Source organism: Magallana gigas, chromosome 10 (assembly GCF_963853765.1).
Source record: "Magallana gigas chromosome 10, xbMagGiga1.1, whole genome shotgun sequence".
Lineage (NCBI taxonomy): Eukaryota > Metazoa > Mollusca > Bivalvia > Ostreida > Ostreidae > Magallana > Magallana gigas.
Window position 1 is genome coordinate 6,090,175 of NC_088862.1, and position 27,389 is coordinate 6,117,563.

Genomic DNA, 27,389 nt, shown 5'->3' on the forward strand with positions numbered 1-27,389 from the left:
GAAATTTTGCTTATTCAAAAATTAATGAAATAAGAGGCAAATTGCAAAAAAAAGTGAAGTCCTAGTCTTATTTTGAGCATTCAAGATGGAAAAATAAAAGATTAATAAATTAAAAAAAAAAATGAGATGATAAACAAATTAAAGATTAAAATAAAAAGCCAAATACGAGAAGAAATTTTGAATCCATTAACCTGCATCCCTTGACCTAATCCTGACTTCACCCTCCCCCTCCCCAACCTTTCCCTTTCATCTCATTTCAAGAAAGTCCCAGGGCATGGGCCGTCATCCCCCACCCACCTCCCCTCATGCCAATACAAGCATAGAAGCAGAATAAAAAAGACGGAAGAGGAAAAGAAAGCAAAAGGGAGGTAAACAGGAGAGAAGAGAGCAAAGGAGAGGAAAACAGGAGAGGAAACAGAAGGGGAGGAAACAGGAGAGAGCAAAGAAGAGGATACAGGAGAGGAGAGCAAAGAAGAGGATACAGAAGAGGAGAGCAAAGGGGAGGAAAACGGATACAGGAGAGGAAACAGGAGAGGAGAGCAGAAGAGAGGAAACAGAAGAGGAGAGCAAAGGTGAGGAAAACAGGAGAGGAGAGCAAATAAGAGGAAACAGGACAGAAGAGCAAAGGAGAGGACACAAGAGAGGAGAGCATAGAAGAGGAAACAGAAGAGGAGAGCAAAGAAAAGGACACAGAAGAGAAGAGCAAAGGAGAGGACACAGGAGAGGAGAGCAAAGAAGGGGAAACAGAAGAAGAGAGCAAAGGAAAGGATACAGGAAAGGAAACAGGAGAGGAGAGCAGAAGGGAGATAAACAGGAGAGGAAAGCAAAGGAGAGGAAATAGAAGAGGAGAGCAAAGGTGAGGAAAACAGGAGAGGAGAGCAAAGAAGAGGACACAGGAGAGAAGAGCAAAGGAGAGGACACAGGAGAGGAGAGCAAAGAAGAGGATACAGGAGAGCAAAGGAGAGGACACAGGAGAGGAGAGCAAAGAAAAGGATACAGGAGAGCAAAGGAGAGGACACAGGAAAAGAGAGTAAAGAAGAGGAAACAGAAGAGAGCAAAGGGGAGGAAAACAGGAGAGGAGAGCTAAGAATAGGATACAGGAGAGGGGAGCATAGGAGAGGACACAGGAGAGGAGAGCAAAGAAGAGGATACAGGAGAGGAGAGCAAAGGAGAAGACATAGGAGAGGAAAACACAGAAGAGGAAACAGAAGAAGAGCAAAGGAGAGGATACAGGAGAGGAAACAGGAGAGGAGAGCAGAAAGGAGATAAACAGGAGAGGAAATCAAATGACAGGAAACAGAAGAGGAGAGCAAAGGTGAGGAAAACAGGAGAGGAGAGCAAAGAAGAGGATACAGGAGAGGAGAACAAAGAAGAGGATACAGGAGAGGAGAGCAAAAAAGAGGAAACAGGAGAGGAGAGCAAAGAGGAAACAGGAGAGGAAACAGAAGAGAGGACACACGAGAGGAGAGCAAAGGAGAGGACACAGGAGAGGATAGCAAAGAAGAGGAAACAGAAGAGGAGAGCAAAGGAGAGGATACAGGAGAGGAGAGCAAAGAAGAGGAAACAGAAGCGGAAAGCGAAGGTGAGGACACAGGAGAGGAGAGCAAAGAAGAGGAAACAGAAGCGGAGAGCAAAGGAGAGGACACAGGAGAGGAGAGCAAAGGAGAGGATACAGGAGATGATAGCAAAGAAGAGGACACAGGAGAGGAGAGCAAAGGAGAGGACACAGGAGAGGAGAGCAAAGAAGAGGACACAGGAGAGGAGAGCAGAGGAGAGGAAACAGGAGAAGAGAGCAGAAGGGAGAAAAACAGGAGAGGAGAGCAAAGATGAGGACACAGGAGAGGAGAGCAAAGAAGAGGAAACAGAAGCGGAGAGCAAAGGAGGGACACAGGAGAGGAGAGCAAAGAAGAGGAAACAGAAGCGGAGAGCAAAGGAGAGGACACAGGAGAGGAGAGCAAAGGAGAGGACACAGGAGAGGAGAGCAAAGAAGAGGAAACAGAAGCGGAGAGCAAAGGAGAGGACACAGGAGAGGAGAGCAAAGGAGAGGATACAGGAGAGGATAGCAAAGAAGAGGACACAGGAGAGGAGAGCAAAGGAGAGGACACAGGAGAGGAGAGCAAAGGAGAAGACACAGGAGAGGAGAGCAAAGAAGAGGACACAGGAGAGGAGAGCAAAGGAGAGGACACAGGAGAAGAGAGCAGAAGGGAGAAAAACAGGAGAGGAGAGCAAAGAAGAGGACACAGGAGAGGAGAGCAAAGAAGAGGAAACAGAAGCGGAGAGCAAAGGAGATTACACAGGAGAGGAGAGCAAAGAAGAGGACACAGGAGAGGAGGGCAAAGAAAAGGACACAGGAGAGGAGAGCAAAGGAGAGGACACTGGAGAGGAGAGCAAAGAAGAGGAAACAGAAGCGGAGAGCAAAGGAGAGGAAACAGGAGAAGAGAGCAGAAGGGAGAAAAACAGGAGAGGAGAGCAAAGATGAGGACACAGGAGAGGAGAGCAAAGAAGAGGAAACAGAAGCGGAGAGCAAAGGAGAGGACACAGGAGAGGAGAGCAAAGAAGAGGAAACAGAAGCGGAGAGCAAAGGAGAGGAAACAGGAGAAGAGAGCAGAAGGGAGAAAAACAGGAGAGGAGAGCAAAGATGAGGACACAGGAGAGGAGAGCAAAGAAGAGGAAACAGAAGCGGAGAGCAAAGGAGAGGACACAGGAGAGGAGAGCAAAGAAGAGGAAACAGAAGCGGAGCGCAAAGAAGAGGACACAGGAGAGGAGAGCAAAGAAGAGGATACAGGAGAGGATAGCAAAGAAGAGGATACAGGAGAGGAGAGCAAAGGGGAGGAAACAGAAGAGGTGAGCAGAAAGGGGAAAACAGGAGATGAAAGCAAAGGAGAGGAAACAGAAGAGGAGAGCATAGGGGATGAAAACAGGAGAGGAGAGCAAAGGAGAGGATACAGGAGAGGAGAGCAAAGAAGAGGAAACAGAAGAGGAGAGTAAAGGAGAGGACACAGGAGAGGAGAGCAAAGGGGTGGAAAACAGGAGAGGAAAGCAAAGGGTATTAAAATAGGAGAAGGGGGCTAAAGCGGAAGAAAAACATGATAGGAGTGTGCAGGAAATGAAAACAGTGGAGGGAAAATGAAATTAAAACGGAAGGAGAGCGTAAAGAGAATGAAGGACAAAGATTTATTTAGAGGAAAATGTAAAAAGGGAAATAGTTTAAAGAGAATGAATTTGGAAAATGTTTTATAGGAAGAGTTTAGAGGGAAGTTTTAAAAAATGGGAGAAGGCTGGCTATGCTTGTATTGGAATGAGGGGAGGTGGGTGAGGGAAGAATGCTCATGCCTTGGAATTTCTTTGACCTGAGATGGAAGGGTGGGTAGGGAGGAAAAGGGAAAAGGTGGGATAGAGGCAAAGGATGCAGGTAAAGAGCTGTTTAACATAAGCTTTTTATCTTTATCAGCCGAAATGTGTAAACTTAAAATCTTAAATATACTACAGGAGAGATTGAGATGAATGCAAAATATAAACTGATGGAATAAGGATACACAGAAAAAATTAATTTTACATGAAGAAAAAAAATTAACTTACAATTTAGGAATAAATTTGTGACAAAGCTTGTGATGTTATAAATCTAAAAAAAGAAACTATGTTTGGGGGAAAAAGTAAAAGAGACAAGTACAAAATATAGTTTGGGTAAATGAAATAGAAATGGGAGAGAATGCATGTACAAATGATAAACTACTCCAAAAAGGGGAGAATGATGACTGAGCATTAAGCACTATTTTTAAATGAACATTTTAAAAAACATTATAAATAAATTAGCAGATTAAAGATAAAAAAAAAAATAATTAAAAATTCAACAATAGTACTATCTGTTTAACAACTATTAAAAAAATTCTTTTGCAACAATGGCACAATCTGTTTAACAACTGTAAAAATTTCTAAAGGAACAATGGCACTCTCTGTTTAACAACTGTAAAAATCTGTTTAACAACTGTAAAAATACTATTAACAAAAACATATACATTTAACAAGGATATAAACTGTCTAAATCATGGTTTTAATGCTGATGAAAACCTGGTATAATAATTGATGAAAACTGGCACATGTTAGAATGAAAACCATAAATACTTATATCAAAAGTAGAAAGGGCTATCGACTTAAAAGACCTAAAAAAATCACAATTCAAAACCAGCCATGAAAATTCAAATTAATTACAAAATATTGGCTGTCAATTTGATAAAATTTTTTAGAAAACATTCCGAAAAAGGTAAATATGTCTAAAAAAGACTTCAAAATATTAAAACTCTATAAAGAAAGCCTTTGAATATCGTATTGATCAATTCATGATATACATTCAAAATATTAAAAAAAAGAAAGGGCAAATGTCTTAAAAGAGTTAAATAATCACAATTCAAAACCAGCCATAAAAATTCACATTAATTACAAAAAAACTGGCTGTCAATTTAATTATGACTTTGGAAAACGTTCCGAAAAAGGTAAATATGTCTAAAAAAAGACTTCAAAACATTACAACTCAAAGAATAAAGCCCTTGGACATCAAATCAGTTACAAAACTGTGTCTTTTACTTAGCATTCAATCCCATCTTTTGTAGATTTTGGCTCTAGCACTGTCCACTTCTGGAAGGCTCTTGGGATGCACAGCAGCCATTTTTCCCGGTTTCCTGAAGGTTGGTGCCACAACATTCTTCTTATAGGCCGGCATCTTGTTATTCTTGAAGTCTGGCAAGATGGCGGTTCCGGTCATCATGGATCGCAGCTTGGCATTGCTCTTGGCAGCTGTAGAGGTTTCCTTGGGAGTGATCTCCTTCTGAGCACAGATGATTGGAACAGGAACCTGTCTGGGTCTGCGTGGCAAGGTCATGTCAATTTCAGGGTGGAATGGCATTTCCACTTTGACCACAGATGCTGGGATCTTTCGGCAGACTCTGTTGCTCTTTTGAGACTTAATGGGGGAAAGCTTCTCTTCCTTGGGCTCACTGGAAACTTCAGTTGGTTGAGCATGTGATTTGGCTTTTGGTTTCAGAATCTTTGGTTGCTGCCTGTGGCTTTCTTTGTTGGAGTCCTCTGGGACTGGTACAGCCTCCTTTGACTCAGACCTCCTCTTTGTTTCGGGCTTTGCATCAGCATCATCAGTTTTCAGTGCAGATTTGGGCTTCCTTTGACTTTTCCTCTCAGTTTTATCACACACTGAAATACCAAAGTCTGCTTTTGTAGCTTTTCTGGTTCTTGGCTTGACGTCATTCAGCAAAGAGAGATCAAGTTGTGGAACGCACTCTGGTCTCACAACTTTAGGTTGCTTTTTTCTGAATTCCCTCTCGGATTCATTCACAACGGATATGAAAAGTTCTTCCTTTGATCTTGGGATGTGTGAGAAATCATCATCATCATACTTAGGAAGCTGGAGGGATGGAACCACAGGGTTTCCTTGGGATCTCCCAGGTTTTGGCTGCATGTCACTTTTTCCTTTTGATTCTTCCATTGTCTCATGGTCAAGGTTTGCTTTCTTGCCTTTCAACTTCTTGCTATCATTGTTGAGCTGAGATTGAATCAAAGGTGGAACATGCGGGTTTGCTCTGGGTTTCAGAATTTTGGGCTGCACATGGTTCTTCCACTCATTGTACACTGGAACGGCCATATCTTGATGAGGTCTTCCAAGTATGGGATTTCTCTCATAATACTGACTCTGCTGAGAGATATTCATGGGTGGAAACATCTGCTTTGCTTTAGGCTTCTGATTCTTTGGCTGATCAAAATTTCTATTCTCATAGAAATCATGAATTGGAAAGATCATTTCTCGCATGGTGCGCTGGGCCAGTGGCTTGGTGTCAAATCCCAACTTTGACACATCAAGAATGTCTGGCTTGGGCTTCAGGACTTTGGTTCGGACCATGATAGCTACTCCAGACATGGCTCTCATGGATTGTATCTCAGCTTCCAGTGTGTTGACCTGATGACAGATCATAGCTTCTTGTTCAATAAGCCTCTGGTAGAGGAAGACATCCCAGTGAATCAGGGATTGGATGCGATCGTCAAAACATCCCTCAAACTGGCCGAGTTCCTGGTGCATTGTGATGAGTTTCAACGACTGCACGGTCATTCTGTTGAGCACCTCGAGGTGGTACTGCCTCAATGCCTGCACTTCTTGCTCACCATCCTCCAGCCTGAGGATTCGGCGCCTCACCCCGTTCTGGACTCGCTGCACCACTTTGTTGGTGTGCTTGGCTTCAAGCCTCAATCTCTCTACTTCCACATCTTGCCTCCTGTCGCAGAACCTCTCCAAAAATTTGATCACCCTGCAAATGTAAGCGAAAGTCCAATGTCATGATGAAAAAAATAAAATTTATTCAAGTTAACAAAACTAGTTAAGTTAGTAAGTCTATTAAGCAAAACAAATCAAAATCAGATTTAAAGTAAAATAGAAGATTACAATGGTTTACTTACTTATCCTCCTTCTCTTGAGCTTCTGCAGTCTGAATCTCAGCAGAGGGGTTTGTTACTGCAATGCAAAAAAATATAATGAGAATATTTTATACAATTATAATTATAAATAATAAACTCAAATGTTTTTTATCATGACAATTGTTACTATTGTTATTTAAAATACAAGTATAAACATATAATAAATAGAAAAGCCTTACCTTCTTTTACCAGAATTTGGCCCTGAGAAGCAACTCCTGTGTCTTGAAGCTTCTCCTTGTGGCTTTGAGGATGATACCCACTGCTATGTGGCTTATTCTGGCTTGGAACAACATTTCCAGTGCTGTGGAGCTTATCCTGGCTTGGAGCAACATTTACAGTGCTGTGTGGCTTATCCTGGCTTGGAGCAACATTTCCAGTGCTGTGGAGCTTATCCTGGCTTGGAGCAACATTTACAGTGCTGTGTGGCTTATCCTGGCTTGTAGCAACATGTCCAGTGCTGTGTGGCTTATCCTGGCTTACAGCAACATTTCCAGTGTTGTGTGGCTTATCCTGGCTTACAGCAACATTTACAGTGCTGTGTGGCTTATCCTGGCCTACAGCAACAGTTCCAGTGCTGTGAGGCATATCCTGGCTTGGAGCAACATTAACAGTGCTGTGAGGCATATCCTGGCTCTGACTTACATATCCTAAGATGCTAAGCTTGTTGAGGTCTCTACGTTTATAGGCCCAGCGACCATTGTCTTCTGCAGTTTCTCCAGGCTTGATGTAAGCTGCTGGGGTCTCATCAAAACTGAATTCTCCAATTTCAAGGACAGTTCTGGTTGTCTCCACGAGTTCAATGGTAGATACATCGCTGACACTATCTGAGTACAGAACTGGTGGCTTCTTCATTGGTCTCATGGCTTCTGGAGTGACTGGCAGGTCCATTTCTGGCTCTGCCATGGCATCTGAAACAATCATAGGTGCAGCCTTTTCCCCTGGAATATCATCAAGTTTGTGCACAGATCTTCTCTTCCTGAGTTGGAAAGTGTCTTGTGGACACATGTACTGTGAGACAAGTTTTTTAGGGGATCCGTATGAGCTGGCAAGATCTCTGGGTGTTCCAAAACTGAAACTGTTTGAAGTGGAAATCATGCTCACAATTTCAAAGCTGTCCTCGTCCTCAACATCTATGATTTGCATGGAGGGTTCATTCAAACTGTCAAAGAAACTGTCCATCTGGATCTCCTTGCGGTTTGGGCTGAGAATGAAGCTCTCTGATCCGGACTGGTATATCGGCACTAGATTGCTAGGTGAGTAGACTCTTTCACTGTTGCTGTTACTGCTAGGGACAGTGAAAACTCGCTCAATAGTGCGGGAGCAGGAGATGTCCAATCTAACAGGAACAAAGTTCTCAGGTGAGGCAAACACATTATCCATCAGCATTCTGACTGATGCAGGAGAGAGGCTTCTTTCACTGGGAGTACCACATCGTTCCTCCATGTTCATCATAGCTTGCAATGCCTTGTTTTTCTTCAGGAATCTATTGGCTGGGGGTTGGATGAACTCTGGAGACTGTCTATCATCTGTGCTGTTAGAGACTTCATCCATCAATTTCTGTTCTCTTAGTTTTGCCTCCGCCTCCATCAATTTGATTCTTTCAAGTAGTCCCTTGGGTGGTTTGTACTCATCTTCTCTGCTAGCACCAATGGGACGCACACTTCCACCTGGGGGTTGCCAATTTCTTCCTCTGGCTGGGGGTCTCTGGGGGGAGATCTTCGTCCCAGTCAGCCCCATTTGTGGGGGAGATCTTGCCAAGGGTAGGGTGGTATCCAGAACGGTGTGCATTGCCATGTCAGACGCTGGCTTCTTGCAGCTCTTCTGTGGCCTGCTGGCTGAGAGAGGGACTCTGGGAATGGCTTTAGACACACAGGGCACTGCAGAGATTTGCACATTCTCAGGTGTGATTAACCTGTTGTGGATCTGTGCTCTACCAGTAGGAATGAACTGCTGCATTGGAGCTTTGGCCTTTGGCATGTGGTCTGCAGCGCTGGTTGTAGCAATGTCACTTGTAGCTATAAGTAAAAAAAATACAAGATAATTTCATCTATTTCAAAAAAATATAACAACTAAAACAATTTTCTTACTCAATATTGATGTATTTTAAAAATTTTCAAAGCTGCTAAGAAAAATAAATACTACTTACTGGCTGCAACTGCCTGTGCCTGACTGGTTGTTGCCTCTGTATGTTCTTCACTTGTGCCCTGCATGGGGGAGGGTGAATCATCTCCTTGGGGGCTGCTAACCACTGAGAGTGGGGTGGGGATGGCTATGCCGACACCTCTCTGTGGGGTGGGGGCATTCATGCACATCCTGGTGCCGACAGACACTTGTCTGATGTTTCTCACTGTTAATTTACAAACAGCAAATTACTGACCAATTTTATATCATTAAATTAAAAGGTCCTCAGTTGAACAATACAAGGCTGATAATGAGAAAAGCATTTGATCTATATCTCGAAGATAATATCAGGTTATAACAGAGTTTATAAATCATAGCTCATGCGCAGATCCCCCCCCCCCTACACCCGGAAAATGAAAATTAGTTATAGTAAAATAAATATGCCTTGGACCCCCCCCCCCCCACGGCAAACACAATTATCGTTCGGACCCCCCCCCCCCCGAACAATTTTCTGGATCCGCGTATGCAGAGCTGATATTAAATAAGAACAGAGTCCATCAAAATAGAATTGAGGATATTTCAATGATTTGGTCATTATTAAGAATTATATATTTCTCTATAGTGTATACAAAAGCATTGATTTTATTATAATATACTAGTATATCAAGTGAGAAATTTATTACAATGTATCACTGTATTGCTATATCTGCAACACATTGTATCAGAGAATACGAGATAAATGAGATAACGGGTACTTACATGAGTCGGTGGGAACCACTGAGCTCCCCTGAGACTGGTTTGAAGGAATCTCTAGGAGAGTGACCGAGCTTGAGTCGGTGGTGTCTGACTTAACGTCGCCTGACCCTGGAACGGGACAATAAACTTCTTACAATTCAACTCTACACTTATGTTGTCCTGCACATTAGCAGATTATTGAATACATTTTGAAGACAAAAGTTTACACCTACCTGTTTTCTTGTAACAAGGAATATTGTCGTTTTCTTCCATTACTCTGTAAGCAAAATGGAAACACAGCTTTACTTTACAGTCACAAAACTAAGTGATGAAATCTAAACAACATGCATTTACAACGAACATCTAACCCTGCCAGTCCATGATTCTTTAGAACATCATATATATATATACTCTAGGAAATGATAATTAATCAATTAGGAATACCAGGGATTGTTTTGCATTATCATTAAAATCATATCCATTCCCTGACACAAACGCAAAATATTCAAGAGTTATTCAGAATGATTATTTCGATACTAAAAAAAATATTTCGCAAAATATGTATTAGCATATTAACATCCATTCTCGTTCATTTGAAAATTATTTATCAACATTGATACCCTCAAAAGATCTAAAAACCCACGACAAAACTACCGTTGTTCTATATTGGCAGTGAGCCAAAACATGCACCAGTGTAATTTACGGTAAAACTTTTACATTATGGACAGAAAACAGGTAACAGACAATGAATAAATCATAAAAAATAAATAAATCGTCGAAAACAGCGACAATTTTCTTAAATTCCAAGAAAATTTTAGTGGATTTAAAGAATGGCGCCATACCAACTTATCTCTCTGGATCAATTTTCTGTTGTGCCTAACAACGATACTAGCGCCACTGGTGGCGAGAGTTTAGAGCTGGGCGGAAATAGCAGAGTTATCTCCCATAACGAGTTAAAAATAGCATATAAAAAAATAAAATAATGCCAAGGCGTAATGGGCAAGGATAACAAATACATTCTCTTTGTGAAAATGAGGTTTTTAATCTGTGGCTAAAATTGCAAGACTAAATTTTCACGTTAACAAACGTACATGCATGTTGCCTAACGTTAAAGCAATATTCAGAATTTCAAAGTACAAAATAAAGCATAGCAAAAACTTAAAAGTAGGCATTAAAAGAGGTTTGCTTAAAATTCAAAATCGTACTCTGTAAGAAAGCTAAATCATAATTTGAGACAATTCGTAAGCATTTTCCCCTTAAAATTAAACGCCCCTCTGGGCCTCATCAACATCCATATCCATCAACCATTTTTATTATGGCATGGAACAGAGACTGGCAGTATCAATTTAAAGGGATAATATGAACAACTACGTAAGAGACTATTTAAAACAGCGATAGAATAATTACTTACTTCAATAATCAAAACTATTCACACTTTGAGTTACAACTCAGCCTTCGAAAACCACATAAAACGTGAGAATTCGAAGGATGGCGCCAACAGCTACTTCTCTGTTGCGAAAACTCTGTCGTACTTGACAACGGAAGTTACGCTACTAGCGTCGTCTAACGGATAAAATTAGCGCTGGGCGGAAGTTGCATATATCCCCATGCGCGGATCTAATTTTTTTCAGGGAGGGGGTCGAATGACATTTAACTTTTTCAGGGGGGTCCGAGGATATTTTTTGAAATTTTAATATGTAGATTTAAGAAATTTGAATTCCTAAATTATTCCCCTGAAGTTCAGCGCATGAGCTCCCATTAAGTTATTTGTATTTTTTTTCATATAGCGGATTGTACCGTGATCAAATATTCCCTTTATTTGACTACTAAAAATCTGAGATTAAATTTTTTTTTATAAATTGAGCCCGCTATACGCGGCGAACTCGGGGGGGGGGGGGGGGGATTGCAAAGTATCTCAAATGTCAGGAATCATAATCTGTGATTTCTAAATATGCAAAACAAAATTGAATCCACAAACCATTGAGAAAATCTTCTATCAACGCATGATTAATTTGCTAAGGAAAGAAATATGCATAACAAAAGGTGTTTGGTTATGGTTATGTACCAATCTCCCTACAAAGTTGTCGTTCGTTCCTCTCTCATGAGCCGATGGTAGAGAGTGGTTATGTACATATATAACCTCCCCCCCCCCATTTCTATGGAGTCACAAGGGATTATGTATTGAGGAATCCGGGGGGGGGGGGGGGGGTGTCTGGGAGTTGGACCACCCCTCCCCTCATTTGGAACATATGTTTTTGGGTTTTTTTTTAAATCTTAACCAAACTTTTATTTGCTTGAAACAAAATCAAATATCACGATTCTTATCTAATGGCGATTTTTAATTCGTTTCTTATAAACAAAATCATATCGATAGAAAAAAAACTTTACATGCACATAACCAGCTTCTGCAGGTTAGGCACATGTATCTGCAATGCGATAAAACCCCATGAAACACCAAAACAATTGTTTAAACCATAATAGTTTCCAAGAATATCAATCAGAAATTCCGGTACACGAATTTCATGGAAAGAGCTTACATGCACGTAAACCATAAAAATGTGTAACTTTTCAAAAACCTTCCTGAATCTGATCTTGCATCTGCACTAGTGCAGGGTGATGTAGCGTACCCATTTAAAAGGCCACGCCAAGCTTGATTTTAAAGAGACGGCCGTCAATTACTTGTAGAATTGTATTACATGTGTACATGTACATGTATATGTACATGTACCATTTATTTATTTAATCAAATAAATTATCCCCACTTTTTGTCTTATCCGATCATTTAGACCATTGTGTAACAGGACAATCGCTAAAACATCAATTTGCAAAAAGAGTTTCGGAATCAAAACATCAAAGATATAAAAAAAAATTAAAAAAAAAAAAAATCCATTAAATTTATTATAAAAACTGTAATAAGTCTGAATATTTTTAGTGACCTTTTCCTTTAGGCACAGACGCGCCTTCTCATAATGATATTGCTAGCAATTTGTTATCATAATGATTAAGTTGTGCCAAGTCTGAAAAAATGTTTTGGTCTTCAGAAATATGGCGTTAATTTTGACATTCACAATCAATATTTGGGAGCGGATTGGACCGAAAACCCTTGGCTAGAAAGGATGGGCTATCTAGATAATATGCAAATCACCCTACCAAAACCAAACACCTAAATTTTACCAACAGAAAATCTTCAGAAAGACTTTGTTTTTTGCGAATAAAATGGTAACTAGCACTAAATTTTACACGTATTCCGAATTCGTCATGATGTTCATTGATTGCCCCCCCCCCCCACCACCCGTCCCACACATTCCATATCGCTGTGCACCCGCCTCTGTTTTTGTAGAAAAAAAATAGTTCACATTGATTACATTAGCACACAAATATATGTAAAGTTCAATCACTAGGCCTATTTTAGATAATATCTTTAACGAACCCTTTTTCTGATATACCAACGTGCAAATTTTCAGGGGCTTGCATAGAAAGAAAAACATCGTTAAAAATGTGGGTACCTCGGAAGAAAAATAACGAGTACCCCTTTTTTAACGATTTTATTTTCTACACAAGCCCCTGTGCATCTTCACAACTTCAAGGCCTTGTGACTACGGAACCCACTGTGGCACATATGTTTCTAACTTTGTGTGGAGTTCCGTAATCATAAAGACTTGATGTTGTGAAGATGGGTCCTGTGGTGCATTTGATGAATGAAACTAAATAACATAATTTATCGCTGGATATTGCAGAATAAATGTGAAACATTGAAACTATATCATCAAATTCTACTATTAAAACTATACTCACGTGCTTTCGGCTGCTTTCCGCTTATAAATCCGCGAAAAACTGCAAACACAAAACTGACATTCGAAGAATGGCGCCAATCGCTACTTCGTTGTCACGGAATCTGAGTTTATCTTGACAGCGGAAGCTCTTTATATTGCGCCACCTTTTGTCAACTCACTGCCAGAGTTATCCGCCCATCAATGAACTCTCCTTTTAATGAAAGTTTCAAAAAGCCCGAACAAAGCAAGGTGAAGGCCGAGAAGTTGTAAAGCACATTGAAATTTGGCGCTATACACAGTACTATTGTTTATATCTTTACAAAGATGTCGAAGAAAGCAGCGAAAGATTCCAAAAGATCCGCAACATTACAAAAGGTTTGTTCAATCCTGTGATGTTTTATTGATTAAAAAATATGGATAATTATTATAGTCTAAATGTTAACAGTGAACAACATGCACTAAAAAGGAAAATATTTTATATACCGAGGTGGGGGAAACGATAGAAATACAATCAAAAGCTAACGATGTTATTCATTGCACACAATGTAATTTCATGAATGACTGGCATTAACTCTTATTACATGTACATGTAGGTTGTCGAGCATATTTTAAGTTTTACCGAATTTACTCTAACTTACATTATCTGACTTCTCAACTTGTTGGATACAAATTAACCAATTCACAATGACAGGGCATTCGTTGATTGATAATGAGCTTTGGTCTTGATGTTTAATAGTTTGAAGACAACTGTTCTAAACTTTGGATTGGCAGCAGATCTGATCAGCTGATCAGTGAGAGAAATATTGAAATTTTTGTTCAATTTGATAGCCTGTATATAAGTAATTTAAAACATCTAAATGGGTTGAGCCTATTTTTCATGAAAATTGAGATATGAAAAATACCCAACTTAAGACACCACTTTTTATCAATTTCTAAAACAACAATTTGCAATTTACTTTGAATAACAAAGAGATGGTAATAATCAATTGATGCAAAAAAAAAAATGCTTTTTATAAAAATGATGTTTTCAAGGTTTTGTGTATGGTGGGTGTATAAATGCTGTTCTGTTACTGTATTCAACAACATCTACATTAAAAAACCATCAGAGAAGGACCTTATTACCCAAAGATCTCTTCCTTAGAAAGAAAAAAAAAGGGATTTTTTTACTCTTTATAGTGATATTTGGTTGATATTGGGGTTAAAATCTTCATACAAATAAATAGAAAAAACAAACAGTAAAAAGACAAATATTTGCTCAATTTTTATTTCTTATAAAATGAAGCTGGCTTATGCTAGCTATAGTGTTCTGACTTTTGCCCCCAAAAAGACACCTTTTTGTCATTTCTGAAGCTTTAAATTTTTTTTAATAATTTACTGTTTTTATGTTGGGAATTTTTAGGTATAAATTTTGGAAACTTTACTTAATTGTTATCATTGTTATGACATGTGAGCTATATCCAGATTGCAAAGAGAAAGATGAAAGGTCTAGGTATCCTCTTACCTAACTGGATATAGAATTGCTTTTTTTCACACTGAGATGAAACTAGAACTATTTAAACAAGAGCTTGGACTTTGTTGAATTGTGTCAAAAAGTAATGTGACGTAGGCCTGTCTATTTCATTGCTAGCCACTCAGCCATGGCTTTTTGAAATCAACCAGATTTGTCTGGCTTTTGAGCTAAGACTACGCAATCGGTGCATATTTCGCTTGAAAACGCGTCATTTTAAACTTGTTTTGACGCAAGAAATAGATAGCTACGTCCAACCAAAAGTCCAAGGTCTTGTTAAAATGGTTCTAAAGTGAAAGTAAACATTTAAAATTAACAGTTTGATTTTTTTTTTAGACATGGTGAAGGTAAAAAACAATTGTTTTTAAGGATCGGAGAGTTAGAAAAATATATTATAATAGATAAAAAGTGGAGTGAGCAGGGGATTTAAGTTCATAATCATACCACTAACCATTTTCATCGTAAAAAGCAGTTGAATTTTCAGGCCAAATTTCCATAATTACTAAGAGGTAAAATTGTGCAACTAGTCCGAGATCAGAAGATACTTTTTCACAGAAAATTTTTTTCATATGAATAGCTGCAGAACTTTAACTTTGGGTTGACATATACAATATACATACTCAAATTTTCCATCAGAGCAGACTACAGATCTAGATCGCTAGATCTTCAGCTTTGTTTCATTATGAAACATAAATTTGCTTGCACAATTGAATTGTCAAATGAGTAATGCCTAATGCATTTAATGAAGCTACATTACTAAACTTTAAAGCATATGTGTTGGGTTTCTGTTAGGAATATGTGTGGAATTTCTTGTGTAAAGAAAAGAAATGTTATACAAATGTAATACCTAATATGTTACATCTACTTTGACCAAAGTTAAAATGTACATATGCATAATATATGACCTGAATTTCCATAGAACTATTTAGTCTCCTCAATTAATAATTAAGTCATAAATAATGCATTTTCCCCAGAATGGTGTGAGGGGATGCCCCACTTAGCAGTGCCCTTGTTTTAATAAGATTGGCTCTCCATATAGTTAATGTAGAGGTATGAACTCAAAAGTTAACATTGATGCAGAGTGAGGTTTGAAATTTATATACCCATATCAGGCTACCGTCGTATATGTCTGGCTTGTGTTGACAATACACAAGTATCAGCAGTAGGCAGGTTGATAGCTTCATTGTGTTTGAAATGGAAAAATAGCTAGGTAATTAAGACAATATAGGTGGGGGAATCCCCCACCTCCCGAGTCTTAGAGACAACCCTGAGTAGGTATAATTGCATTTAATGTATTGTACAGTAATTAATATGCTATTAAAGGTTGGTTGACTGGTTTGTATTTGCATTTACAAAAAAAATTGTGTAGACAATGGCAACTAGCAATGTATGTTGTGTTTTGGACTTCATTATCATCAGTGAAAATAAAGTTAAATGAGAAAAATATGTTACATATGATTACTCTAATGTATACATATTAATATATTAGTTAATATTATAGATTTTCTTTATTTAAATTCCAGGTCAAAGAGTTCAAGGACAACTTCAAAGAAGAGGTACGTGTATTTATGATTATTTCATCTGATCATGTTTAAGTCTGATTAAAGTATAATGTAGATTCCTTATTTTACGTGAGTACTTAATTCCTGGATTCAACAGTTTTACATAAAATTAAGAAAATATTAAGTTCTGAACGCTGAATTTTTGTCATAGTTTTTTTTTACCCGGTAGTTTACATCAGCCCGAAAAAATTAATTTTGTCATAGTTTTATTTAGTTTATATACATCCATCAGAAAGATAAAAGCGAGATTATAAATTCCGGGAGATGTGCTTCTCACGATATTATGCGGATATTAGTTCCTCACGTTTAATTAGGAATCTACAGTGATTGTTGAATGATAGTTCATCGTGTTCATTCTGATTACCGGAACTTTATCATGTAACATATGTCACAATATTGACGATTGAGTTTACTATCTCAGATTCACTTTATTAGTTTGAAAATAGCTTTTCAATGTACATATTATGTAATTCATTTTACAATATGATCAACATTTTTGTTTGTTGGGTGTTCTTGGTCAATAATCTGTGATAAGATAAAGTGTTTTTTTTCATGTTCTGTTTTAGGGTGATCATTTAGTTCAAGATGTCTTTCCAGCAAAAATCTTGGAGTTAGAAGAGTTATATCAGGTAAAGCATAATACAGCAGTATTGACCATTTCTATAGTTTTAAACCACAAACGTAATTACAGTCAAACTTGTATTTAGCAGTCACATTTGGGAGGTACCTAAAGTGACCTCTTTAGAGAGGTGACTTTTGAATAGAGACCTAGGAATTTGCCATCATCAAATATCTTACTGGAGTTATTAGATACTTGAAATTTAGCATAATGTATCAAGATAATAAATAAATTTATTGATTTGGGTTTTAAAAGAATTCATCATATTTACAAATAACAGTGAATTTTGCATGCAATTGTTTATTTATTTATTTTTTGAAAGTCATTTAGGGTTTAACTCTGCCTTGTCTCTGACATTTTCGCAAAAATAACACCAACTACATGTATTTTCATTAGTTTATATTGAAAACAAACACTGCTAATACAATTTAATAATTTATTTCGTAATTGACCGTGTCTGAATTCAAAATCATATTATTATACTAGACTTTGAGCCGTGCGTGCACGGGTTGACAATGCATATGATATTGGACATTTACGAAATAGATACATCTACACACCGTATTGTTGACATTACATAACCAAGCTTTAAGCCTTCAATAAAGCTATTAATTTCACTACACTCTGCTTAGTTAGAATCATCTAATGTGTCTCGGGACAGGCCTTTGCCACAGTTAAAATCATGGTCCCTGGGGGTAGGGTGGGGCCACAATTGGGAGATAAATTTTATTCAGGAATATATAGAGAAAAACTTTATTGGACTATATTGATTGATGTTTCAGAGTATGACGATGTCGTGTCTAGCAGATATCCATGTTGACCTGAACATTCCTGTGCCTGACCCCATTTTGTTTTCCAACAATGCATCTGGAGATGAGGTAAGTCTCCTCAAGTGAGGATTACTTTGTATACTCGTCTGGTAAATATAGAAAAAGGGAATCCTGTCTATATCGGTAGTTACTTCAGACTACTCTGGAGTATTTTTATAGCATTTTGAGTCCAAACATTTATATGTGCTAATTTGACAGACAGTTCATGTTTACACTTGCACAACTCTTTCATGCAAAATATTTCTCTGACATGTTTTTTAAAAGATAAAAATGTTTTTATGAGAAAAAAGGTGTAGTCTAGAGGGAACATATCTTTATTAATTTGAACCAAATATTAAATCTTATGAAATTTCCTGAAACGGTGAATAAATGCTTTCTTATATTTTATCCTGAAATTGAGAAAAAAATAGTGAAGAAACTATTAATATGATGATTGTTTCACTGTATTTGTTGGTGATTTAAGTTTTCAATTAGATAGGATTTACTGACTTGAGCATATTTTGATAAAATTACAATATTCTCTATTGCAGCCTAGTGGCAAGAAAAGGAAAATAGAAAATGATAACCATAACAATGTATCAGGTATGTGTATTAGTACAGTGTGCGATTCTTAGCACTGTGAAAGTGGAAACTTCAGCTGTTTGGAATTATTAACATGATTAAGTTTAAGAACAAATAAAGGCTATTCAATTTGACAAAAGAATTAAGTTTTGTGGAAACATGATTTTGTTTCACATGTTTTATAAACTGCTTTTCAAGTTTGAACAGTACGTGTGTCAGAATTCATGTAGATACTGTCTAATTTTAAGGATGTTCATTTTGATAAATATTTCTTCCACATTCCAAGAAATATTGAACAACCTTTAACTTACACATATTATGTACATGTAATTTTTGTAAAGAAATCTAAATGCTATATTGGAATGTGATGATATTTACAATGATATTATAGCTTGTGTTATCGTTTTGTAGGAACACCAGTCATGATATTACCAAATGGACCCGCTCCCTCAAATAAGAAACTAGTGGTTCTTGCAGAAAAGTTAAAACCATTAATACGAGACCTCATTGACCACGCAAATATGGTAAATTTTCGCAGTTAGTCTTTTTCACAGTATTATAACCCTCTGACCTGTGTCGCAATGCTAACCCACTGAGGAACCTGACTGAATATTCCTTTCTTTTGTAAATAGCCTTAACAATTTTGTAAAAAAGAATCTTTTACATGCCTCCAAAAACTAAGGAACTCAATCAACTTTCTCATGTGTTGTAATATGAAAGTGAAAAAGTTTGACAAGTTGGTCCACAGTCAGAAAGTGTGTATGAGTCTTAATGCAATTTTTAACAAAGGTTTTTTTGTAACAAACTTTACATTATTGGAATTTAACAACAGTTAAAAGGAATATTTACTCTTTATCTTATTTAGAAATATATCAATTAAATAAACAATACCTGTTGTAACTATGTTACTTGTACACTGTACTAAGTTGGGAATAATTTATTTTAAGAACATGATAGTATCTAGTTTAAAATTTGAATTTAAAAATTGAAAATTTCTTCTCACGATGTTTGTGTTATGTGTATAGTATATTTGTGGCGTTAAGATCTATAATTCTGACGACAACATATGACATATAATATCTTAATGTGTTGCAGATGAAGATGTGGATAGCCTTTCTTATTCCAAAAATAGAAGATGGGAATAATTTTGGTGTGTCAGTTCAGGTAAAGTGTACAGAAAAAAAAATATGGGGTGTTGGATAAGACAGTAATCTGGCTATATATGCTTTGTCCATGTTTAGATAGAATAATGGGATAACAGTAAAATTATGGCTTCTTGTGAGAAGGCGGGGGGGGGGGGGGGGGGGGGGTCAGCAAATTCATTAAACTACTGTGGTTTCATTAATTTTCAAGGGCATCAATTTTCGTGGATAAAGTGAAAATCACAGTTTCAAGGATACGTAAATTCGTGGCCAATGACCCTATCAATACAAAATTACACTTCAATGAACATTTAATTTCGTGGATCAACTAAACAACGAAATCCACGAAAATTGGTATTCAACGAATATTTATGAAATCACAGTATCAGGTCTGCCGTAAACTTCGACAAATGATAACAATGGCGGCAAACTAACTTTCAGTGAAGAAAACACAAATAATTTAGCTTTGAAATTTTATTATTTTTCTATATCCTTATATAGAGCTCTTCCTCTTAGGGAAATTTAAGCAATGTGGAATCATTTTGAAATCGTAGGGGTCAATTTTTGTGGATTGTGGGGTTTTTGCTTATTCGTACTGATGTAATTTCTTCGATGAATCAGTTTTCAGTTTCAGTAAGAAAAAAAAACTCTTTCAAAATTTGTTTTTGTCGAGAATGTAAATTCGCGGGAGAGGTTTATCCACAAATGCCATAAAAATTAAGCCACCACAAATTCTAATGATTCCACAGTAATCTAAAAATAGCGACAACCACCGAGCCCTCTTAAAAATACATTTATGTTAAAATACATTAATTAGATTCAGAACATCGTATTTTTAGTACCAGTGAGTCAAAGCATCAAAGGATTGCATTGTAGTGATAAGAGACAATGACCGTGATTATATTCATACCTTTAGTGCATTAACACCCCTACCCCCTTTCTGTTTCAGGAGGAGACGATGGGTGAAGCCAGGCAGGTCGAGACTGAGGCCGCCACTTACCTGGACCAGGTGTCTCGCTACTTCATCTCCCGTGCAAAACTCATCTCCAAAGTGGCCAAGTACCCGCATATAGTAAGTACCATCATAGTAAGTGGTTAAAGGGGCATGGTCACAATTGTAAAAATGTATTTTTCTGATTTTAATGTTTACAATGCATTAGTAAGGCATTTTAAATAGACAACCAAAATTGGAGTGTCATTCGCAGAGTTATAAGCGAGCTACAGAGCTTGCAATTCTTTGCATTGTAAACAAAGCTATTCATGTTTACATTCTGAATGCTGAAGTTAAAATCCCAGTTTTAGATCTAAAATGAATGTGTTAAACTCTAGAAACTGTGTAATTATCCATAAAATGAAACGGAAGGTAGACATATCAGCTTGACAAAGATGTTTTACTTGTTTATTGAACCTATGTAAACAAAAAAAGGGTATGAGCCTTGTTTACATGACAAAGAACTGCGAGCCCTGCATCTTGGTTATAACTCTACGACTGACTCTTAAATTTCACTTCATCATTAGAAATGCTTTCCTAAAGCAGTGTAAATAACAAAAACAGAGAAATAGAATTTTACCAAAATCATGAACATGTGATCGTCCCTTTAAGTACTACATGTACCCGCATATAGTTAGTTAATTGTCAGATACCCACATATAGTACACTGTAAATGGCTAAGTACTTGCATGCAGTTGGTTGTCTAAAATCTCCTAAGTAAAGCTCATCTCCAACATGGCCATGTACAATTGTCGAGTACTCATATATAGTCCATATAAGTTGTCGAGTACTCACAAATGTATAAGTTGTCAAGTACTCACATATATAGTAAGATGTGACGCAGATGTAAAAGATGGCTGATGCCCAAAGGTTTATTGATTTTCTTTTTTAACGCCTAACCATAAAATGTCATCTCCAAAGTGGCCAAGTATATGTTAAGTTGTGTCCCAGATGTAGGATATAACGATATAATTTAATTCTGGTTGTAACGCGGCATTTGATTGGATAGCTAAATTTAGTTAAATTTGTATAACCTGGTTTGCACGTCACAAGACACATCACAATGCACCAACGTCAAAAACGTACTAATCCGTTTGACGTTATGTTTGAATTTTGAACAGATTATTATCATTTTTAAAAGTAAAACAGACTCAATTTGTACAGCAAATTACAGAAAATTAAATTATAAGGAATTAACTTAATATCTACCCAAGTTATACAAGTATAACCTGGGTTGGAGCAATACACGCTTTTTTATAATCCTCTTTGTGGATTATAAAGGGTAAATTGCCCCAACCCAGGTTATACTTTTATAAGTTGGGTAGATATTGAGTTCATTTCTTAAATAACAAAACCACTGGGGTATTTTATACTTAAGTTGTTTTTTTTCTTCATTAACTTGTCCTGCCATGGAATGTCTAAATAGTATTCACAGTGTCAATCTCATATTTCCCCTTTAGTTCATCATTAATTTTGTCATCAGTCCATCCAGTAGTATGGTATTGCAGACTGCAGATGTCTAGTTAATATGAACTGTTTTGTTAAACATTGATGACTTTCAGATTGAGTTTCATTTATTAAATAGTCTAAGATTTGTGTTTGCAGCCAGAGTTATGGTCCTTGTACTTTGAAGTTAAGCTCCTGCCCTTCTTCCCAATCTATTTGTCCATCAATCGGTCAATACTTTTATCCAACTTATATTTTTAGTGATTGCGCAAATCAATTTGAGAGTGAGAATAAGCAAAGATATTAAGCTACTAAGAAGGCTGTTCTGGCCTTTGGAGTTTCAAAGTTTTCAAAATTTCGAAGATTTGCAGCTCTTTTTAAAATGTTGTTACTTATATTCAGATACTATTTGCTCAGTGTTCAAATGTAAATTCATGCAGTCATTAATTGTTTCGTCTGTACTGCAATGATCATACCATATTGTCATTATTTTAACTGTTGAGACAAGTAATATTTGTTAAAAATAAGCTTCCTAGAAAGAAAATAATTAAAATATTGATGATTTAAAATAGAGTAGACATTTTTTTGTTAAAATGGTCTTAAAATTGATGCAGTATTTTAGTTCAGATTAAAACCCACAGAATATTGCGTATGTCTTACGATTTATCAAGTTTCCCTACACAAAAATGTTACTCATATGTCAAGAAAGAAGCCATTAATTTTTGACATACTGATGTTATTATAATTTTTAGATGTAAGTACATGTATACCTTAATACAAGTTTGAAACAAAAGTGTCTTATATTCTTTTGCATTGCATTTATACTGTATATAAATAGTAATAGAGAATGTGTTTTATTTTTAGGAAGACTACCGACAAGCAGTGCGAGAGTTGGACGAGAAAGAGTTTGTGAGTCTGCGATTAATCTGCTGTGAGGTCAGGAACCACTACGTAAGTACTGACACTATAGTCAATAAGTACTGACACTATAGTCAATAAGTACTGACACTAAAGTCAATAAGAACTGACAATATAGTCAATAAGTACTTACACTATAGTCAGTAAGTACTGACACTATAGCCATTAAGTACAGACACTATAGTCAGTAAGTACCGACACTATAGTCAATAAGTACCGACACTATAGTCAGTAAGTACTTGAATTATAGTCAATAAGTACCGGCACTATAGTCAATGAGTACTGACACTATAGTCAATAAGTACTGACACTATAGTCAATAAGTAGACACTATAGTCAATAAGTACTGACACTATAGTCATTAAGTTCTTACACTATAGTCAATAAGTACTGACACTATAGTCAATAAAGTGCTGACACTATAGTCAACAAGTACTGACACTATAGTCAATAAGTACTGACACTATAGTCAATAAGTACTGACACTATAGTCAATAAGTAGACACTATAGTCAATAAGTACTGACACTATAGTCAATAAGTACTGACACTATAGTCAGTAAGTATTGACACTATAGTTAGTAAGTACTGACACTATAGTCAATAAGTACTAGGGTTATATATATATTATTATAACAGTAACTTGATACAAAGGGTCAAATCACTTCAAGTGTCCAGATGCGGATCATCAGATCAAACAAGACTTGAAGCATCGAGTTTGAGTGGTAATGTGAATTTGGAAACCCACAATATGGTGATCCAAATAAATCACACTCTGTAAAATTAACAGTATCAAGAAAGGAAAAATTGTTGTGTATATAATAAAAAAGTTTGCAATAGGCAGGTTTAGGCAAAAGTTATTTCTCATTAGATAATATTTTGGGCACTAATTTAAAAATTGGGCTAAACTGAAAACTTTAAGATTTCTTTGATTTATTCATAGATTGAAATCAGGATGAAATCTTTTACCATTGTGATTTGTTAAAAATAACCCAGTGTTATTTAAAATCATGAACTGGCTTATTTCTTTGAATCAGTTTAAAATACTAGTATCGCCACATTTTTTTATTTCACAGTATATGTAAAAGTCACTATGAGTCCAAACGTTGAATACCTCTGTCCAATCCTGGCTTGATGTCTTTTTAAATTAAAAATTATCTTTGCAATTTTTTTTTATTCAAGGCAAGCCTTCATGACCTAGTATTGAAAAACATTGACAAGATCAAGAAACCACGATCAATGAATGCAGAGAATCTACTTTACTGAGTCTGCCAATAATAAAGACACGTCAACCTTTTTCTTGACTATTTTCTAAATTTCTTGATATGTCTGTTGTATTCTCTCAAATTTATAAGGGGAGAAAAAATAGAGCATTTGGCTCTAATTGCTGTAAAAGAAAAAGTCATACAGGTGCGGCCAAATGAAAAGTCACATGTCTGCTTGCATTTGTCTGTATGCATGGTAATGTTGTGGTGAATTTGGTGCTACATTTTAATAAGATAATAATTATTTGACAGCTGCATAAAAAGGTAACCAAAACAAGATATTATATATAAAGTTTTATGTTACTCAGCAAAGTGTTCATTATTGTATGGATGTTACAGGGCTCATTTCATTTTTCATAAGTATTTTTTTCATCAGAGTTTGTGACTTTTGTTCATCAGGTATTTAATCATTTGTGGCGGCACACACTGTATACAAGTTTGAATGTGGCTGACTGACACTGGAGTTAAGGTTTTAAGTTACATACCTCTTTGTTTTTAATGCCAATGTAATCATTGGTTTTACTGGGAGTCAGTTTCTTTTTTCTTGGTATTTTTGACTTGCATTGAACTCCACTATTAATTCATAAATGTATTTGTACTTAAATATGAGAATATAACGTAAATGTAAACTATCATTATTTTTTTTTTTGAAATTATTAAATTTTTTATTCAAAATGGCTTATACAGTTTCAAAAAATGTATACCAGTAAATGTGCCTCATGATGTATGTAATTAATGATGGTCATTTTTATTCCTCAAAATGCTGAATCCTTATACAACATTTCAGAATATTGATGTTGAATGAGAAGTCTGTAGAAAAACCTTTTATAATTTGGACTGTTGAATAATGGGATGGGTCTTGCAATTCATTTATATCCTCTGGAAATACTTGCTTATGGAATTCTCCATACAACTCTAAACCTTAGAGCAAGGAATTTCCTAGACATGGTGGAAGCCTTATCGCGAGTTCTGTTTTATGTCATTTGAAACATGTGAAATAAAAAATATAAATGTTACATGGTATGTAACTGGTGTAATGGCATACATTTCCAATGATTTTACACAGACATTTTTTGTGATGATTTTATTTTTAGTGGTGCAACCTGTTGAGGCATGTAAATGGTTGAATATAGTGTTTTTTTCAACTTGATTGAAAAATCTTCCACCAGATTTTTTTTTTCAAATACTAATGTTGTTTAAAATCCTTACAATGTTTTAAGATTTAGGATAAGCAAGTACAACCAATGCAACTGCCCTAAAAGTTTCCTAAAACAAGGAATTCATATATAGTTATTTCAGTTATTAAATTGGTTTTGTTTTAATTTTTTTCGCTGGATTAAAAACAACTTTGATTATATCATGGTGTCAGTCCTGTCTCTTTGAAAGAGACTGTTGTTTTACCATTGAATTACAATAAATTAAACATAAATTAACTCATTTGTTGGTTGTTGTTAAAACACACACACAGTCTCTCTCTCTCTCTCTCTCTCTCTCTCTCTCTCTCTCTCTCTCTCTCTCGTGTAATTGCGCAAGGATTGAAATTGATTGAAGAAAAAATCAGAACATTTACATCTGCTCACGTTTAGTTGAATCCGCGGTGTGAACTTGTCAGATAATTTTGTCAACGTGTCAGATCTTTATGTCAATTTGTCAGATGGCACAAATTGGGCGTTAATATGTTTCATGTTAACTTTTTAAACGCCTGAATAAGTCGACAAAAAGTTCAGAGATCTTGACGTAATTATATGACAAGTCGTCACAAAGATCTGATAAGTTGACATAATTATCTGACAAGTCGATATAATTATCTGAGAAGTGATGGCAGAAATATGCCACCATATGAACTTGTTCTAAATAAAAAAAAGTCGCATGTTGTGTAGTAAGGTCAGAACTATAGACAGAAATTGATCGTCAGAATGTTCTTTTTAAATTAAATCGCCCATGTTGGATTGTAAATTTTTCTTTTTCTAACGAGTCTCTTGCAATGAAAAGAGAATGTCATTGTGACGTCATTCGATTGTGGCTTTTAAGGTTCTGTAACACATAATTATGCATTTTATTTTTTTATTTTTTGTTTTGTCAAATGTGTTTAAAGGGGACCTAGACACGATTTGAGATGAAAAATTTTATATTAGATTTTTCTGTATCAAATGATTTATTTCTGTATTATGAATGATTCACCAAAATTTCAATGCTAGAAATCAAGTTACAAGCGAGATACTGAGGAAGGAAGGAAGTGTTATGTAAACAAAGCTCGAGTCTTATATTTGTTTACAAATAATGTAAAGTAAACAAATTGACAAAAAGACTTGTGGCATCAAAATAAACTGATTTAATTTGTCCCTAAACACTTGTCCCTAAACAAAAAGCAACATTAGAGTGAAACTTGTACCAATATAATGCATATGTAAACAATAACAAGACTTGAGCTTTGTTTACAAAACAAAAGAATTTCAACCTCTGTAACTTGCTTGTAACTCTATATCTGACTTAAAAACATCCATATTAACACCAAAAATGAAATTATAAATTTGGAAAAAATTGAGCTCAAATCGTGTTAATTAAACGTTCAAGTCCCTTTAATCTTTTTGTTAAATGAAGACATTTTGAAACATTTTTACGTTACATCGTTATCTTTTTCATTTATGGGTATTTGTTTGGTGTTTTGATTTTTTTTGTGTTTTTTTTATTTTTATTTTTTTTTTTATGGGGGGGGGGGGGGTGTGAAACTCCATATTACATGTAAATCACACCATTAAGATCTACATGTATAATTAAGTTGTTATTTTCTTCGATGCAAAATTACATGTACAACTGAGCACATCACAATGGAATAGCAATCATCCTTTTGTACGGAAGCTTGGGCGTGTGGGCAAAGCATGTTTAAACCCGGCCTCTAGTAAAATTAGTGTTAAAACAGGAATTTCTTTAACACCCCCTCCCCAAACATAGTAATAATTTAATAGAGTTCTCTCTCTCTCTCTCTCTCTCTCTCTCTCTCTCTCTCTCTCTCTCTCATGTAATTGCGCAAGGATTGTTTGTCTTGATTGTGTCAGCACTCGAGGAAATGTTGATTTTCCCTTTTCTCTTGCGAGTTCATTTTCCTAAATCAAAGGAAATTCTGGTCATTTAGCGTATTGAATTAGAATCCATTCCTTCAAAGCCCTAATCGTGATTTGCGTGATAAAAATACACAAAATGGCGCACGCTTGGCGTTCTCGATTCTCAAGAGAAACTTGATAAAAATTGATATAATATACACAAGGATTGACTAATCTGCTCAAATAGATTAAATGGAAACTGTACGCGGCTAATTTCTGATGGCTGCAATAGTGCACCTTCTATAACTCTCCCTCGTCACAACTTGGTCGTAATTCAATGTTTAATCTTTGCGCAAATTTCTTTTTTCTTTTGCAAAATTATGGCTGCTTGTTGATTAAAACATG

At 36.2% G+C, this 27,389-nt stretch overlaps 3 protein-coding genes and 1 pseudogene across 4 annotated transcripts; 3 read left to right on the plus strand and 1 right to left on the minus strand.

The window, feature by feature from the left end:
* Positions 1 to 334: 334 nt before the first annotated feature.
* Positions 335 to 3,394, plus strand: LOC105329106 (high mobility group nucleosome-binding domain-containing protein 5-like; the record flags this gene model as incomplete). Its single annotated transcript, XM_066073514.1, is given in 4 exon segments — positions 335 to 512; positions 1,460 to 1,820; positions 1,884 to 2,915; positions 2,917 to 3,394. Coding segments are annotated over 4 exon segments (1,713 nt in total), but the record flags the coding sequence as incomplete, so codon positions are not given.
* LOC117683451 (uncharacterized) lies at positions 603 to 1,401 on the plus strand (annotated as a pseudogene).
* Positions 3,395 to 4,078: 684 nt separating the features above from the next.
* On the minus strand, positions 4,079 to 13,220 carry LOC109618846 (uncharacterized). 2 transcript variants are annotated; one of them, XM_020067534.3, is made up of 7 exons: positions 13,126 to 13,220; positions 9,564 to 9,607; positions 9,355 to 9,459; positions 8,621 to 8,821; positions 6,654 to 8,489; positions 6,457 to 6,511; positions 4,079 to 6,308 (listed from the first exon to the last, which is right to left on the minus strand). In XM_020067534.3, the coding sequence occupies exons 2-7, from the start codon at positions 9,601 to 9,603 to the stop codon at positions 4,589 to 4,591; spliced, it is 3,957 nt and encodes a 1,318-aa protein (XP_019923093.3). In that variant the 5' UTR covers positions 9,604 to 9,607; positions 13,126 to 13,220; the 3' UTR covers positions 4,079 to 4,588. The 2 variants fall into 2 exon arrangements, with proteins under 2 accessions (XP_019923093.3, XP_034308637.2); XM_034452746.2 differs by lacking the exon at positions 13,126 to 13,220 and adding an exon at positions 10,742 to 10,856.
* Positions 13,221 to 13,317: 97 nt separating this feature from the next.
* On the plus strand, positions 13,318 to 25,376 carry LOC105329081 (proteasome activator complex subunit 3). The gene is made up of 10 exons (XM_011430237.4): positions 13,318 to 13,478; positions 16,134 to 16,166; positions 16,739 to 16,801; positions 17,574 to 17,669; positions 18,152 to 18,203; positions 18,594 to 18,706; positions 19,278 to 19,346; positions 20,274 to 20,396; positions 22,626 to 22,712; positions 23,861 to 25,376. The coding sequence occupies exons 1-10, from the start codon at positions 13,428 to 13,430 to the stop codon at positions 23,942 to 23,944; spliced, it is 771 nt and encodes a 256-aa protein (XP_011428539.3). The 5' UTR covers positions 13,318 to 13,427; the 3' UTR covers positions 23,945 to 25,376.
* Positions 25,377 to 27,389: the final 2,013 nt, after the last annotated feature.

What these genes read in the sequence shown, in the direction of transcription:
- LOC105329081 (XM_011430237.4), top strand. Translation starts at nt 13,428, where the DNA reads ATGTCGAAGAAAGCAGCGAAAGATTCCAAAAGATCCGCAACATTACAA. An exon ending in AGGACAACTTCAAAGAAGAG is followed by an intron (nt 16,167 to 16,738) that starts GTACGTGTATTT and finishes GTTCTGTTTTAG; the next exon opens with GGTGATCATTTAGTTCAAGA. An exon ending in GTGAGGTCAGGAACCACTAC is followed by an intron (nt 22,713 to 23,860) that starts GTAAGTACTGAC and finishes TTTTTATTCAAG; the next exon opens with GCAAGCCTTCATGACCTAGT.
- LOC109618846 (XM_020067534.3), bottom strand. Translation starts at nt 9,603, where the DNA reads ATGGAAGAAAACGACAATATTCCTTGTTACAAGAAAACAG. An exon ending in TCCTTGTTACAAGAAAACAG is followed by an intron (nt 9,460 to 9,563) that starts GTAGGTGTAAAC and finishes GTCCCGTTCCAG; the next exon opens with GGTCAGGCGACGTTAAGTCA. An exon ending in AGTGGTTCCCACCGACTCAT is followed by an intron (nt 8,822 to 9,354) that starts GTAAGTACCCGT and finishes GTAAATTAACAG; the next exon opens with TGAGAAACATCAGACAAGTG.